Source organism: Oncorhynchus gorbuscha, linkage group LG04 (genome assembly GCF_021184085.1).
Source record: "Oncorhynchus gorbuscha isolate QuinsamMale2020 ecotype Even-year linkage group LG04, OgorEven_v1.0, whole genome shotgun sequence".
Classification (NCBI taxonomy): Eukaryota; Metazoa; Chordata; class Actinopteri; order Salmoniformes; family Salmonidae; genus Oncorhynchus; species Oncorhynchus gorbuscha.
In genome coordinates, this window is record NC_060176.1 from 64,042,398 (window position 1) to 64,059,803 (window position 17,406).

The window sequence follows — 17,406 nt, forward strand, 5'->3', positions numbered from 1 at the left end:
AAAAATATGTGTAATTTTGGTATAGAATTTTGGAGTTGTTGTTTGTGAAGAGATAGCAGTGTAGTAAAGTGAACCTAACAACGTTTGACAAAGTGGGTTCGATCCCCGGGACCACCCATACGTAGAATGTATGCACACATGACTGTAAGTCGCTTTGGATAAGAGCGTCTGCTAAATGGCATATATATACAAAGAGCTTGTGAATGAATTAGCAACGCATGCTCGTTCACATGTGATGTCACACTAGGATTGCTACTAGTTAGTTAGTAATTTTCTAGACAGACAGTGGGGCGTGTAGCCTAGCCCTGCTTATACTACTGCCACTTATTCTTAGCAGGATACCGTATACTATTGGATAACTATAAAACATTAAAAAAGCACAGTGCATCTGATGTGGTGAGTTAACTAAATGAATGTACACATTATTCTGCCTTCATACATGTTTGGGAGTCATTGACCGTTACTTCTCAACATGAAATACCGCTATCTCGCCGCCCGCCGCCGCCGCCGCCTCCCTCATCCTCATCATCATCATCCTCATCATCATCATCATCATCGTCATCGTCGTCGTCGTCACCATCAGGTCTCCCTTAAATAACCTGCATGACCATGAATAATGTGTTATTCAGAGAACCAACGATAGTTGACGTGAAGCTTTTGTTCACTGAGCAGTAAACTTGATTGGCTAACAGCTTCCCGGACCACCATCCTAAGACCACCCCTGGTGGGTTATGATTGGACGGACGAGGTTGAGCGTGATGCAGAATTTGATCGACTGATTTTGGGGCGGGGCTCGTTTAAAGGGGGACTGTCAGATTCGCTTGCACTGCATCAGATGTACTCACAGAGCTAACTGGAAATCTCCCCTACTACCCAGTCCAGCCAAAGTCGAGGGAAATAGAGAAAATAACAAATAAGTACAGACATACTACTTGAAATAAATTATAATTTCAACAAATAGTTCTCTGTTTTTCCCTTCTTTTTAAATGTTGTTACATTTCCTCCATTTGCACAATAATAGGCTAATATTGCAATGCTGAGTAAAAACACCAATGACAAAATGCCAAAACTTTATACATTTTTTATTTAACCTTTTATTTTATTAGGGAGTCATACTGAGACCAAGGGTCTATTTTACAGATGAGCTCTGAATTACATAAATTACAGAAAATACACACATCAATATAAATGCAAAATGCAAGCAGAAAGAAAAACATGGTCATAAAAAACAAACACATTCATCAGTAATAAGGTCCTCATGCAGCTTTATGAATTGCCCAAGATACATATACAGTATGTCTATATTGTATAGTGTCTATTATTTAAATGAATGCAGTAAATTAAATAAGGCATGTCAAAAATGTTTTTTATAAGAACACAGAGGATCTAAAACAGGGATGGGCAACTGGTGTCCCACGGCCACAGGTCAATTTCCAAGGACAAAAAAATATATTTTTGGGGGGCTTAGAAACCCCAAAATACCTCATGTGTGGGTATGGATGTGGGTACACAGATCCATTACTGCCCCACCCCCCTCAAAGTTGCCCAACCCTGATGTAAAATATGTGTGGGTATATAAAGGGTATGGCACCAGGAAGATACAGAGTTCCATCAATGTGCACACTGGACCGTTTCAGTATAGGCCATTCTAGACCAGAGGCTATTTACAGTAAGCTATAGAGTTCTGCACACAAAACAGAAGATGTTTGTTAGAATAGGAAAATTCATGAATAGATTTTATAGCCTAATTGTGATATCAGTGGCAGGTAAATATAGGATTAGACTACAGAAGCAATGCTTGCTGCATGGGGCCTTGACATAGCTGAGAACCAGTCTTTTGTAAACTGACAATTGCCAGGGGACAGTTATAAAGTTTTTAGTTTAATTTGTTTCACAGTCACACAAGTTAACCTTCAGAGACAGATCACGCCATGTTTCAACTAGATGTCCGGATGAGACGTCTTCCTGTTTCATGCTCAAGCTCATTGCTACCATTAAGGGGGTTTCAGGACCTTTTCAGGACCTATTTTCAAAGGACATTTTTGCCTTTTGGATGCTGTGGCATTCACAACTTGACATGAACAGTTGGGTGTAATGGGATACTTCAAAGCTGCATTTAGAGCAAATTGAGAGCAACCATCCTTATTTACAGACAACACCTTCTGCTTGACTCAAGGACATGTATTTACACATAACTTCTGTGGGGTGAATTAGTGGTCAGATAAAATGCATAGGCAAATGTCTGTTGTGTTCTGGCTTTGAAAATTAGGCAAATATTTATAAGGAACAGAAGACTGCCAATGCTGTGCATATCTGCTATAGATCTGCCCTGAAATAGCTTGTTTACAAAACAGTTAGCCTCTACTTTAACTTGAGGTTTAATCCAGCACCAAATTAATATACGTTTCACAAGTAGACATAGGATCATGACTGCTGAATCAAATCCAAGGGGATGCTTTACCGGCATCTAAAATGTCATCTGTTTCCCACTGACTATCTCCATCTCTTAATTGTAGTTTAGTTGGCCAATGGATTCATTTTCTATTATTTCTGTATTTCTTTCTCTCTGCATTGTTGGGAAGGGCCTGTCAGTAAGCATTTCACTATTTGTCTACATCTGTTGTTTATGAAGCATGTGACAAATAAAATTTGATTTAATATCCTGCAAAAAATGCTGTTTGGACAGTAATGGAGGCTACAGAGTGAGCTGTTGAGTGGGTTCATGCAACAACACGTTTACCTCAGACAACCTTTTGCATGCCATTCACTGGAATAAAACAAAAGAGGCCCATGGTTTATAAACCATAGGAAATGTTATACATCAAATCGTTTGATGTCGCTATCTGGAAAGGGAACTTACTTGGGTGTGCTCTAACATTAATATAATTGCGCGTTACTTCATTGTACTAAGTACTATAACAATCCCGGGGGGGGGGGCGGTTCATGCTGGAGGGTGGCGGCATCTGTTCAAACAAGAGAAGTGAAAAATGCTGAAGCAAATCATCAGGGGGGAAGGTTAACAGTCAAGTAATGCAGCAACATTGTTTCTGGCCAAAAAGAAAAAGACAAAAAGAGAGAAAAAAAAACAGGTCAACCTTTGTAATACTCTTTTTTAGTTTGGTCAGTAAAGCGAAGACTGGTTTGTTTGGTAGTTGCACCTAAGATGGTTTACTTTGAAGACCTACACATTGATATTTGATCATATTGTGAACAAAAACTTTTGGGTGCAAGGGACATATCCTTGGTGCACTCTAAAAGGGTCCAGTGTGCGAATAAGGCAACCATTCATGCATCCCAGAACAGGGAGACTTTTATTTAGAGGGTAAATACTTTTTCTTCTAACCCATCTGAGTATCTGATGTCCCAACAGATCATTCATTGTTTTCTCACACGTTCCTGTCCTATAAGCAAGAAACTGTAACCATAGCGCTTGGTTTGCACTTTGTAGGCAGGACCTGTAGCACAACAGTGAGGCATTTTTGTCGGACAAAACATGAATTGTCAAATGCAATTAAATGACCTTTTTTTTGTTGCATTCCCTGAAATAGTGCTAAATGGATTCAGTCAAAGAGCCAATGTGTATTTGCCTTTCACATGTAAGCACACTTAAAGGACAAGCAGATTTGTGTATTGTTCAGTCAACAAGCACTCTGAATTCAATGCTTGGTTGCCCATTCCCTCACAGTGGTGAGTGGTGGACATGTAAGTCTAGTTGCTGCTTGTCTGACCTAAGATAGTAGAACTTTCATTTTAAGTAACTTTACAGAGAGGATTCAACCCATCTCTAAATAACTTCCTAGATTATGTTCCTAGAATCGCTCATCTATTACAGTTCTTTACAGTAGATGTAAACTGATCCAAATGGTCGGCGATAACATCCTTTACTAGATCATTCACTGACCTAAAGCCTTTAAAGAGCAACTACTTAATAAAACCCCATGTATTTGAATAGTAAATTAACTGTCAATGTAAAGCAGAAGAAAACAACAACAACATTAACATTATTATGGTCACATTGCATCCCTCTCTGGCTTGCAGCACATTCTGAATCATGCAAAAATCTATGTGCACTTCAGGCCCAGTCAAGCCCAACTTACAAAACATTTAACATGTCTCGTCATCTAACTCTTAGATATTTCTCATCATCTAACTCTTAGACAAGAGGAGAGAATTCCTTGTTGGACATCCAATTCACCAAACAATTTATGAATTCCCTCCAAAATGCCCTCCTTAAATCAACACAATTGGAATAATATTAATACTTTCAGCAAACAGAGCTTAACATAAGGGAAAAATTAATGGAGGCTAATCGCAGTGCACCCTGGTACTGCCTGTTTGTCACGCCACTTTCAGGCACCAGACAGTCTTTGTAGAACAGAGACTGATATACAGGCATGGCTGTGGGAGTGGAGACTTGTGAGGAGTGCTAGACCTTTTCAGGAGACGTGATTGATGCAGCCAGAGCTATTAAGTACCATGGGAGGGTACACTATACTGAATTTATATTTGTGTTATTCCATTCCAAGCTCTCCTTGGAGATATCGTGCTGTTAAGAGAGAACGTGCAGTGCCAGGGTGAAAAGAAAGGACAATAAGTGTTAAGTAGTAGAAATAGTTGAGTGCCATAAGTAGAAATCTATTGTAAAAAAGTTGTAACTAAATCTATTATGTTAAAACAATTAAAGACAATGTCTTTGATGCATTGTATAATTCATTCATTAGTCAAGGTAAAAGAGCCTATCACACATTCTTCATGGTATTGAAGTTATATATTTAACTATTAAGCTTTGCACTGGCCATTCAAATGCCAATGGCCACCTGGGTGTGGTCCAGTTCCCACCATTGAGTGGGAAGTTTTGTACCTAGTTGTTTCAGGATGGAGCAGTGATTAGTGTAAGGAAGAAGGGCAAAGCCATCTCATGACAGAAAACAGAGCAATGTCTCTGTTATAGCAGATCCTAAAATATTTCTTATAATACAAACATTCTAAGCTTAGTTTTGCACTGGTCATTCAAATTCCAGTGGTAACCTAGATGTGGTCCTCCTGTTCTCAATATTGAGAGGAAAACTTTGCTACAAGACTAAGAGGATGCAATGCTAATTTTTGAAGTGGAAGCAGAAGTGGAAATCCAATAATTGCAGATGATTTCAATTTAAACAAGACATACATTACCAGTCAAAAGTTTGGACACACCTACTCATTCAAGGGTTTTTCTTTATTTTGACTATTTTCAACATTGTAGAATAATAGTGAAGAAATCAAAACTATAAAACATCACATATGGAATTATGTAGTAACCAAAAAAAGTGTTAAACAAATCAAAATATATTTGAGATTTTAGATTATTCAAAGTAGCCATCCTTAGTCTTGATGACAGCTTTGCACACTCTTGGCATTCTATCAACCAGCTTCATGAGGTAGTCACCTCAAAGTAGAAAATAGTAAAATAAAGAAAACCATGGAATGAGTAGGTGTGTCCAAACTTTTGACTGGTATTGTCAACGTTTTACAAATTTATCTTATGGCACACAATTTTAGGAAAAGCTTGACAGTTTCCCACCTTTAAAAAAAAACTTCTGTGCATAATTCTAAAAGTGAACAGAAACAGAAATTCACAAATTGCAGAGGTTTGAAAAACAATACATGAAAGACACATATTTCACACCTTTACCCATTTATTTTATGGAACACAATCTGAGGAAAAGCTTGACAGTTCCCCACTATTTTTACTTTCTATGCAGATTCCTCACCCCGTGAGAACATCGTCTATGGTTGATTGTTTTCTACAGATAAAACCTCAACATATGTTTGGCTGTAAAAGGTTGCTAAAACTTGGCAGAAACACCCTGGCTACTGAAAACTACAGTGCAGCAAAACCAGCCTCTGATTATTGTAAACAAAAACATTTCCTGTATATTAAGCTGGTTTCCCCCAATTGTATGTGTGCTGTCAATGACAGGTAAACACCCCCCTGAGAAAAATATGGTGTCCTGTTGCTTTGGTTCCATAGCTGTTTGTACATTTTTGGAAATGTGCACATTATTGTCAACACAACATCATGTGGAACAAAATATACAATGGAATATATTTATGATTACAAAATATGATTAGCAATAGAATAATAATAGTTCCACACACATCCACCTAAATTAGTTAGAAAGTTTCCATCACGCAAGGAATACTAATGGTAAATTACACTAACAACATCCGCCTTGACAATCAGAATTTGAAGTCCAAGTATGTGATGCGTCACAATGTCTTAAAGTTTGTACATATCAATAGTGTTTGTGTTCTGGGAGTATGCCGGACAAATAATCCAGAGATCCTTTTCGAATCCTAATATTTACTCCCCTATGAATATGCCAAAGGGTACAGCTCCAGGGAGAGTTGGACCAGGGCAAACACAACCATTTGAGAGCATTGGCCAAGTGATCACAACTGTCAAGGGTGTCATATTTCAGTCAATTAAAATCCATGGCACAAGTGATGGAATTGTTTCCCAACCTGAAATGGTTGATATTAGAACAGAGGCAGAACTTCTTTTGCACCTCTTCAAATCATTCAAACCTTACAGTGGCGGTTTACAAACCTTTTAGTAAATGTTTCCAAATTCTTTCAGATACTTTACATAGTAATGTCTTGGTATGATCTGTTTCTTATCAAGTGTTCTGAACCATAAACCAGAAGACAGTAACAAGTATGATGGAAAATGGTACAGTAACCTAAACATGTCAAAACTAGACAAGGAAAGTAGGCTTAACCTGTCAAAGGGACAACAATTCCCTGTGAGATGGTCCTGGAGACAAGAGGATATATTTGCCAAAGAAGTTCCAAAATGTTCTGGTGGTCTGGCTAAAACAATGTAATGTCTTGGGTTGCAAAGGGAGGGTATGTTACTCAAAACATTCTAAGTTTACCAGTAAACTACCAGAATGTTGGTATCTTTCAAGAATTGTATGTAATCTATCACAAGACATCTAGTGGCCATTTTGGGTAGTTCAGATTATCATAGGTGTCTGTAATTATCTTTGGCCTTATCATGTAAAATATACACTGAGTGTACAAAACATTAAAAATACCTTCCTAATATTCAGGTGCTCCCCCCCTTTGTCCTCAGAACAGCCTCAATTCGTCGGGCATGGACTCCACATGGATGCAGGCCCATGTTGACTCCAATGCTTCCCACAGTTGTGTCAAGTTGGGTCAATATACTTTGGGAGGTGGACCATTCTTGATACACACAAAAAACTGTTGAGTGTGAAAAACACAGCAGCACTGCAGTTCTTGGCACAAACCGGTGTGCCTTGCAAATACTACCATACCCCCTTCAAAGGCACTTAAATATTTTGTTTTGCCCACTCAATGGCACACATTCCCAATCCATGTCTCAATTTTCTCAAGGATTAAAATCCTTCTTTAACATGTCTTCTCCCCTTCATCCACACTGATTGAAGTGGATTTAACAAGTGACATCAATAAGGGATCATAGCTTTCACCTGGTCAGTCTGTCATGGAAAGAGCAGTTGCTCATGTTTTGTACACTCAATGTAATTCAAAAAAATAATTTTTTTTTAAAATGTAATTTAATATGACTTGTAAAACATTATGCTAAACATAAACCATCAACTTAGTGAATACCATTGGTGTTTAATATGAGGGGTTTAAGCATAAATTATTCTTTATATTCTTTACACATTGATTTTACTATACCAATATGTATTTGTTGTCAATGTTTATGCATCAAACTAGTGACAGTTGTGAAAAACTTCAATAGTTGGAGTTGCAGAGATAATCAATAAATAATACATTGTTGATTAGATGCTTTTGTCATTAATTAGGATATTCTCTGTTGAACCATATGGTCTATCTACTAGAAACTCAGACAATATGGATACTGATATAAAAAAATATATATAAACTACCAAACTTACCATAGATATTCTGTTAATTACCTAAATTACTGAAGATTCCAGTAAATTTGGTATATTATCGGTACATTTTCAACCCTAGTCATGGCCTTTCTGTGTCCAGCTCCAACAGGCCCAGGCTGTTTCACAGTGTGCCGAAGAGGTCAAAGCAGCAGTCAGCTGGTCACCCAGCCAAGCAGGTCACAATATGGTGCCTAGTCAAGTTGAGGCATGTGGGTGAAAGCTGTCAGAGGCACTAGCTCAAAGCTGTGACTTCTACAGTCCACAAATCCGCGAAGTGGAATTTCCCTGGCCTAACAAATGGTGCAATGTTGATGGAATTGGATGATGATGATGACGAGGATAATGATTAGTCATTTAAGAGGCTGTGCTGTTGTTCAACAGCGTTGACTCACCTCAGTCCTGTGACGGCACAAGTAATACATAGGGCAAGAAGGAATGCAAGCTCCGAATCAAATCAAATCAAATGGATTTATATAGCCCTTTGTACATTAGCTGATATCTCAAAGTGTTGTACAGACCTGAAGACCTCAAAGGAGCCGTACATTACTATTATTTCTGTCAGCACTCTTTTCTCTGTCTACACATCCACAGGCTGGAAATCAGTTTTACTTAACTTACTGTGGGATAATGTATGACTATGACGTGATCATCTGTTGTCACAATAACCACTTCTACAACTTGAAGAGGTATTTATTTCTGATTTATCCTTATTAGTAGTGGTAGTAATAAAAAGTAGCAGGTTTTAATTAATTTGTTGCTATAAATTGAGTTTGACAAGGCATAAACAGGGGAACACTAGCAACTCTGTCATTTTCACTCTGTTTTTTTCACTTGTTTGTTTAAACAAGACATGAGGGCATATGGCCTATGGACATATTATCTAATTCATGAGCCCTGAGCAGAAGCGCATGTAGAGGGGCACATGGTCAACATACACATGCATTCTACATTCAAATGATGTAAACAGCATCATACAATAATCCCAATACATGGTGAATTAGAGAAATATTGATTTAAATGACACAATAACTAGTTTACTAATGTATGACGGCCAGAAAAATCAGAGCAACCAACCCGACACCCAAAGGGCTCTGCTCTGTACTTTCAGCTATAGTTTTCAGATTTGTCAAAGTATTTCTTTTTAAAATCTAGCAGTAACGTTAACCATTTTTAGGATCAACCAAAAGAAGAGGAACTCATCAGTTCCCTCTGATCACATACCACCATCTAGTGGTCAAAATCATAGCAAGGCTATATTGTCTTCAGTGAAAACTGCATTAAGATGATTTTGCTCTTATTCTTTTTTTTACGTGTTGATTTGTGACTGTCAAGTAAATTCATAATCGTAATTACAGCAAAGGCCCTCTGGAACGCAAACTACATTTATATTTTGTGACATCCCATAAGAACTACAATTTATCGCAAAACACTGTTACCATAGTAACCCTCGAAAAACTTTGTATTATGAGCAGGGAGTTAGCCAGATCGCTTTAAGTAATACCGGAATTACGAAAGGGTCGATAGCTTTTTGACGTGCCCCGGGTGCAACACTCGTTTGCCTTTTATTACGTGGAAATTGATGAGAAAACAAGGACACATAATGACTGATAAAATGTTTCAAATTGGACCACCGGAGACTAGAACGACGCTTCCTGCCTACCATTGGTAACGTGCTTCAACACCTACATTGCTTGCTGTTTGGGGTTTTAGGCTGGGTTTCTGTACAGCACTTTGAGATATCAGCTGATGTACGAAGGGCTATATAAATACATTTGATTTGATTTGATGTCACATCACACTAAAGACAACATTGGGTAGCCTCTTTTGTAACAATATAGTCATAACTGTATGTGGTTGACAACATAATTATATGTACACTGAACAAAAATATAAAACGCAACATGCAACAATTTCATGATTGTACTGAGTTGCAGTTCATATAAGGAAATCAATCGATTGAATTCATTATGCCCTAATCTATGGATTTCACATGAATGGGAATACATATATGCATCTGTTGGTCACAGATACATTATATACAGTGACTTCGGAAAGTATTCAGACCCATTGACCTTTTCCACATGTTGGTACATTACAGCCTTATTCTAAAATGGATTACATCTACACATAATACCCCATAGTGACAAAGCAAAAAACAGAAATACCTTATTTGCATAACTATTCAGACCCTTTGCTATGAGCCTCGAAATTGAGCTCAGGTGCATCCTGTTTCCATTGATCATCCTTGAGATGTTTCTACAACTTGATTGGAGTCCACCTGTGGTAAACTCAATTGATTGGACATGATTTGGAAAGGCACACACCTGTCTTTATAAGGTCCCACAGTTGACAGTGCATGTCAGCAAAAACCAAGCCATGAGGTAAAAGGAATTGTCCGTAGAGTTTCCCAAGATAGGATTGTGTTGAGGTCAGTGGTGGAAAAAGTACCCATTTGTCATACTTGAGTAAAAGTAAAGATACCTTAATAGAAAACACCTCAAGCAAAAGTGAAAGTCATCCAGTAAAATACTACTTGAGTAAAAATGTAAAAGTATTTGGTTTTTAAATATAATTAAGTATCAAAAGTAAAAGTATTAATACTTTCAAATTCCTTACATTATGCAAACCAGATGGCACAATTATTTACATTTACATTTATTTACAGATAGCCAAGGGAACACTACAACACCCAGGCATTAATTTACAAACAAAGCATTTGTGTTTAATGAGTACACCAGATCAGAGGCAGTAGGGATGACCAGGGATGTTCCCTTGATAAGTGTGTGAATTGGATAATTTTCTTGTCAAAATGTAACGAGAACTTTTGGGTGTCAGGGAAAATGTATAGAGTAAAAAGTACATTACTTTCTTTAGGAATGTTATTAAGTAAAAGTTGGCAAAAATATAAATAGTAAAGTAACGTAAAGATACAGTACCCCCAAAGAACACTTAAGTAGTATTTTAAAGTATTTTTACTGAAGTACTTTACACAACTTGTCGAGGCACAGATCTGGGGAAGGGTACCAAAAAAATTCTGCAGCATTGAAGGTCCCCAAGAACACAGTGTCCTCCATCATTCTTAAACGGAAAAAGTTTGGAACCACCAAGACTTCCAACAGCTGGCTGCCCAGCCAAACTAAGCAATTGGGGGAGAAGGGCCCTGACCAAGAATCTAATGGTCACTCTGACAGAGCTCCAGAGCTCCTCTGTGGAGATGGGAGAACCTTCCAGAATGACAACCATCTCTGCAGCACTCAACCAATCAGGCCTTTATGGTAGAGTGGCCAGACGGATGCCACTTCTCAGTAAAAGGCACATGACAGCCCGCTTGGAGTTTTCCAAAAGGCACCTAAAGACTCTCAGACCATGAGAAACAAGATTCTCTGGTCTGATGAAACCAACATTGAACTCTTTGGCCTGAATGCCAAGTGTCACGTCTGGAGGAAACCTGGCACCATCCCTACTGTGAAGCATGGTGGTGGAAGCATCATGCTGTGGGGATGTTATTCGGGGGCAGGGACTGGGAAACTAGTCAGGATTGAGGCAAAGATGAACTGAGCAAAGTACAGAAAGATCTTTGATGAAAACCTGCTCCAGAGCGTTCACCTTCCAACAGGACAACGACCCCAAGCACACAATGCAGGAGTGGCTTCGGGACAAGTCTCTGAATGTCCTTGAGAGGCCGGACTTGAACTTGATCGAACATCTCTGGATAGACCTGAAAATTGCTGTGCGACGACACTCCCCATCCAACCTGACAGAGCTTGCGAGGATCTGTAGAGAAGCATGGGAGAAACTCCCCAAATACAGGTGTGCCAAGCTTGTAGCGTCATACCCAAAAAGACTCGAGGCTGTAATCGTTGCCAAAGTTTCTTCAACAAAGTATGGGGTGAAGGGTCTGAATACTTATGTAAATGTGATATTTCAGTTAAAAAAAATTAAAATAAAGTAGCAAAAATGTCTAAAAAACTGTTTTTGCTTTGTCATTATGGGGTATTGTGTGTAGATTGATGAGGAAAATAAACAATTTAATACATTTTAAAATAAGGCTCTAAACTAACAAAATGTAGAAAAAGTCAAGGGTTCTGAATACTTTCCGAAGGCACTATATACTAAGTATGTGGATACCCCTTGAAATTCGTGGATTTGACTATTTCAGCCACACTCGTTGCTGACAGGTGTATAAAATCAAGCACACAGCCATGAAATCTCCATATTCAAACATAGGCAGTAGAAAGGTCTTACTGAAGAGCTAAGTGACTTTCAATAAGGCATTGTCATAGGATGCCACCTTTCAAACAAATCAGTTGGTCAAATTTCTGCCCTGCTTTAGCAGCCCAGGTCAACTGTAAGTGCTGTTATTGTGAAGTAGAAATGTCTCAGAGCAATAATGGCTCAGCTGCGAAGTGGTAGGCCACACAAGCTCACAGAATGAGACTGCCGAGTGCTGAAGTGCGTAGTGGGTAAAAATCGTCTGTCCTTGGTTGCAACACTCAGTAGAGTTCCGAACTACCTCTGGAGGCAACGTCAGCACAATAATTGTTCATCTGGAACTTCATGAAATGGGTTTCCATGGCAGAGCAGCCCCACACAAGCCTAAGATCATGCGCAATGCTAAGGGTTGGCTGGAGTGGTGGAAAGCTTGCCATCATTGGAATCGCGTTCTGTGGAGTGATGAATCACTCTGCATCTGGCAGTCCGATGGATGAATCTGGGTTTGGCGGTTGCCAGGAGAACGCTACCTGCCCCAATGCATAGCATAGTAAAGTTTGGTGGAGTTAAGCTTAACACTACAGCATAGAATGACATTCTAGACGATTCTGTGCTTCCAACTTTGCGGCAACAGTTTGGGGAAGGCCCTTTCCTGTTTTAGCATGACAATGCCCCCATGCACAAATGAGGTCGATACAGAAATGGTTTGTCGAAATCGGTTTGGAAGAACTTGACTGGCCTGCACAGGAACGAAGCCGGATGTGGAAGTACTGTGCTGGCAATGGTACACGTGGCCTGCGGATGTGAGGACGGTTGGACGTACTGCATATTTTAGAGTGACCTTTGTTTTGTTCCCAGCACAAGGTGCACCTGTGTAATGAGCATACTGTTTAAATCAGCTTCTATATATGCCACAATTGTCAGGTGGATGGATTCTTTTGACAAAGGAGAAATGCTCATTAACAGGGATGTAAACAAATTTGTGCATAAAACCTGGGAGAAATAAGCTTTTATATGGAACATTTCTGGGATCCTTTATTTCAGCTCATGAAACCTGGGATGAACACTCTACATGTTGCGTTTATATTTTTGTTCAGTATACATAACATTGACACATAACCTTCCATCCAGTCTCTCTGGACTGGAGCTTCCAAATGTTAATGAGGGCAATGTGAAAGTAGAAGGATTTAATTTAGCTTTGACCCACAGGTACAAGGAAAAGTTGATGACCAAATGCCTGAAAGATACAAAGAACAAACATCATCTCTCAGGTGCTTTGGATGGCCGTCGTTGGCGTTTTCTAAATGTGGGACTTGATGACTTCAGAGATGGGTATCCTAGTGCTGGGACGGCAGCTCTCTCTCAGGCCCAGAGGGGCATGTCCCCTTCCATTTTTGGGATGCCAAGTCCTACATCTCTCTCTGATAAAACACAATGGAAGCGCTTCTCGAAAGAGCAGGCTTGCTTCTCTAAGAAGAACCCTCAGCAGCAGGTACACCGGGAGCATGTGGCTACAGTGGAGCACAAACTCAAACAGCATCCTCTGGCTCTGTACCCACATTTAGAGCATGGCATGCCCCCAGAGGTGAGTGGCAGGTAGATAAGACTAATCAGCGATGTAATCACATTGCAGATAAAAGTTACCTCTCAATCCTTTTTGCAATAAGGCATAAAGGGCTGGTTTCCCAGACACCAAATAAGCCTAGTCCTGGACTAAAATTCGATAAGGATGTTGAATGGAGATCCTCCATTGTAAAGGCTTCAGTCCGGGGTAAGGTTTAATCTGTGTGTGGTAAACCAGTCCCTAAAGTATACATCAGATGGCCCATGCACATACAATTCTGAATTACAGTAATCAACTCTTACGCTGTTCTTACAGGACTTTGTTTTGCTTACTTGTAACACAATATGTCCTACTGATTGTCTTTCATCCCGTAGTTGTTTGATCAGGTGATATGTGTCCTGGACCCAGATATGTGTGTGAACAGAGCTTCTGCAGTGACTTCACCAGAAAAAGAGGAGCAGGCAGACGACTGCACTGAGCCGTGGGAAACGATCATGCGGGAATCGGAGTCAGAGGAGGAAGTGCGAGAGGGACCACCTGTCAGTGCAATAATGTAAGTAGATTTCTGGAGAAGTCTGTTTTGGGGCAAACTCTTCATTACTAGGGTATAAACTGTTCATCTAGTGGTATAACTATTGTTGTTAACCCTTTATTATTTGGCTGAAGGACGGACGATTTATGTGCAAAGAACCCTTACAAAGGGCTGCAAAGAAAGCAGAGCAGTGCCAAGGAAGACCAGATAGTAAACGTCAAACGACTGCGCTCCCCATCTCAAGACGAGGACATCAAGAAAGTCACTAAGCTTTTCTGTGACTGGGTCGCCTCATTGGTAAGCACAGCTAACAGAAACCGGCCATGGTGAGGAATACACACCCCAATTAAAGGTCAAGTAAAGATCAGAATGATGAATCATCATCATATTCTAAATGACCTTGTAGAAGCAGGAACAGATCATTTAGAATGATCTTAACATTTAACCTCCCTGGTAAATGAATGGTTGACTCTCGCAGGGAGGAGAGAAGAACAACCTGACTGAATCCACCCTACTGGGCCTGTTTGTCAGTGGGTATGAGAAGAAGCCGTCCCTGACCTTCCCTATCCAGGTGGTTGAGCCTAAGAACGTGCCAGAGGACCTACGTAACTCTGTGGAGGATCTGTGCAGAGCCCACACCTGGGAAGACCCCTTAAAGGACTCAGAACCATACAAGGTATTGAGTGTCTCAGCTTGAGGCCCACAGACCTCACAACACAGATGGATGAAAATGTATCAATTGCTTGTACAGTTCTTCACTTTCTAAACAGCATTACCCACAACTATGTCCACATCCTGCCTATGGAAAAAATATAAAATGCACATGTTCAACAGAGCAAACCAGGAACTAAAAGGCCCAAATATGGAGCATGGTACCTGGATACTAAAACATGGAAGAAAAGAGATGCTGATGAACCATTAAGAGACCCCAATGTCATCCCTGAGGACTTTGAGTTTCCTGCACAACCAAGTGAAATGGTGGGTCTTTGGTATAACTATTACGCTTGCCCTTGTTCTTTGTGGGTAAAAATGAGATAACTGTCTTTGACTATTAATCAGAATATCAATCCCCATTGACGGTTCAGGTAAAATTGTCTGATATAATTTGTCTTCTCAATAGGATGATGAACTGAAACAGATGCATGGGACTCAAGCGTTCAAGCAGTTCATCATCAGCAAAGGGCTGAGGGTGCCTAGGGTAAGACAACATTGCTTCACATTTTTACACAGGTCATGCTTCACAGCACAGGTGTTTGAATTTCAATTTCAGTTAATATATACAGTACCAGTCAAAGGTTTGGACACACCTATTCATTGCAGGGTTTTTCTTTATTTTTATTATTTTCTACATTGTAGAATAATAGTGAAGACATCAACATTTGAGATTATTCAAAGTAGTCACCCTTTGCCTTGATGACAGCTTTACACTCTTGGAATTCTCTCAACCAGCTTCATGAGGTAGTCGCCTGGAATGCATTCAATTAACAGGTGTTCCTTGTTAAAAAGTTAATTTGTGGAATTTATTTCCTTAATGCATTTGAGCCAATCAGTGTTGTGACAAGGTAGGGGTGGTATACAGAAGATACTCCTATTTGGTAAAAGACCCAAGTCCATATTATGGCAAGAACAGCTCAAATAAGCAAAGAGAAATGACAGTCCATCATTACTTTAAGACATGAAGGTCATTCAATCCGGAACATTTCAAGAACTTTGATAGTTTCAGTGGTAAATACATTAAAGCACTATAATGAAACTGGCTCTCATGAGGACCGCCACAGGAAAGGAAGACCCAGAGATACCTCTCCTGGAGAGGATACGTTCATTAGAGTTAACTGCATTTTAGATTGCAGCTCAAATAAATGCTTCAGAGTTCAAGTAACATACACATCTCAACATCAACTGTTCAAAGGAGACTGCATGAATCAGGCCTTCATGGTTGAATTGCTGCAAAGAAACCACTACTAAAAGGACACCAATAAGAAGAGACTTGCTTGGGCCAAGAAACACGAGCAATGGACATTAGACCTGTGGAAATCTGTCCTTTGGTCTGATGAGTCCAAATTTGAGATTTTTGGTACCAACTACCATGTCTTTGTGAGACAGAGTAGGTGAATGTATTGTCTGCATGTGTGGTTCCCACCGTGAAGCATGGAGAAGGTGTGATGGTGCTTTGCTGGTGACACTGATTTAGAATTCAAGGCACACTTAACCAGCATGGCTACCACAGCATTCTGCGGCGATACGCCATCCCATCTGGTTTGCGCTTAGTGGGACTATCATTTGTTTTTCAACAGGACAATGACCCAACAACTCCAGGCTGTGTAAGGGCTATTTGACCAAGGAGGAGAGTGATGGAGTGCTGCAACAGATGACCCGATGACCGCCGAGTGAAGGAAAAGCAGCCAACAAGTTCTCAGAATATGTGGGAACTCCTTCAAGACGGTTGGAAACGCATTACAGGTGTAGCTGGTTGAGAAAATGCCAAGTGTGCAAAGCTGTCATCAAGCCAAAGGGTGGCTACTTTGAAGAATCTAAAATATATTTTGATTTGTTCAACAGTGTTTTGGTTACTACAGGATTCCATGTGTTATTTTATAGTTTTGATGTCTTCACAATGACTTTTCAATATAGAAAATAGTAAAAAATAAAGAACAACTAGTAGGTGTAGGTGTCCAAACCTTTGACTGGTACTGTGAAATTGGTTGGCTTTTAAACTTGGGTTTCTTTTCAGTTTCTGAGTACTCTCTTTGAAGAAGAGGAGGGAGACAACCGATCAAAGCCAGATGGAGCAGGCTCTGCTTCAACACGGAAGGGGACAGTGGTACTTTAGGCAGGTTTCAATAGGCAATATGTTGGGCAGTTACACAGTAGTATACTCAATTTGTCAACACAAACTGACATAAAACATTTGATGCTACGCTGCTACAAAGGTTCTCCTAATTTTTCATGAGTTTCCAAATCACTGACTGGCTGCATGTACATCAAAGATCATCCCCAGTTCCCTTGACTAATGACATCTTTCATGAATAACAAGAATATCCTGCTAGCCTGTTGTTTATCCTCCTGTCATCATATTTGGTGACAATCCTCTATATTTGGTGTCATCTTTGCCATGTTGATAGTAACATGCCATGGACAAATTGTATTCATAATAAAAGACAATTCAC

General features: G+C 39.7%; 1 protein-coding gene across 3 annotated transcripts; it reads left to right on the plus strand.

Annotated features, from left to right (window-relative positions):
* Positions 1-253: 253 nt before the first annotated feature.
* On the plus strand, positions 254-17,400 carry zgc:158260 (uncharacterized protein LOC571389 homolog). Of its 3 annotated transcripts, XR_006838573.1 has the most exons (9): positions 9,033-9,596; positions 13,353-13,728; positions 14,082-14,260; positions 14,374-14,536; positions 14,718-14,915; positions 15,074-15,217; positions 15,360-15,437; positions 16,534-16,699; positions 16,971-17,400. XR_006838573.1 is itself a non-coding variant. In XM_046347753.1 (8 exons), the coding sequence occupies exons 1-8, from the start codon at positions 392-394 to the stop codon at positions 17,067-17,069; spliced, it is 1,242 nt and encodes a 413-aa protein (XP_046203709.1). In that variant the 5' UTR covers positions 254-391; the 3' UTR covers positions 17,070-17,400. The 3 variants fall into 3 exon arrangements, 2 of the variants coding, with proteins under 2 accessions (XP_046203709.1, XP_046203708.1); XM_046347753.1 differs by lacking the exons at positions 9,033-9,596; positions 16,534-16,699 and adding an exon at positions 254-396; XM_046347752.1 differs by lacking the exon at positions 16,534-16,699 and having other exon boundaries at positions 9,046-9,596.
* The last annotated feature ends 6 nt before the right edge of the window (positions 17,401-17,406 follow it).

Excerpts from the sequence above, each read along its gene's own strand:
- zgc:158260 (XM_046347752.1), top strand. The coding sequence starts at position 9,511 with ATGAGAAAACAAGGACACATAATGACTGATAAAATGTTTCAAATTGGA. Across the intron at positions 9,597-13,352 it reads ACGCTTCCTGCCTACCATTG|GTACAAGGAAAAGTTGATGA; the intron begins GTAACGTGCTTC and ends TTTGACCCACAG. Across the intron at positions 14,537-14,717 it reads GTGACTGGGTCGCCTCATTG|GGAGGAGAGAAGAACAACCT; the intron begins GTAAGCACAGCT and ends TGACTCTCGCAG.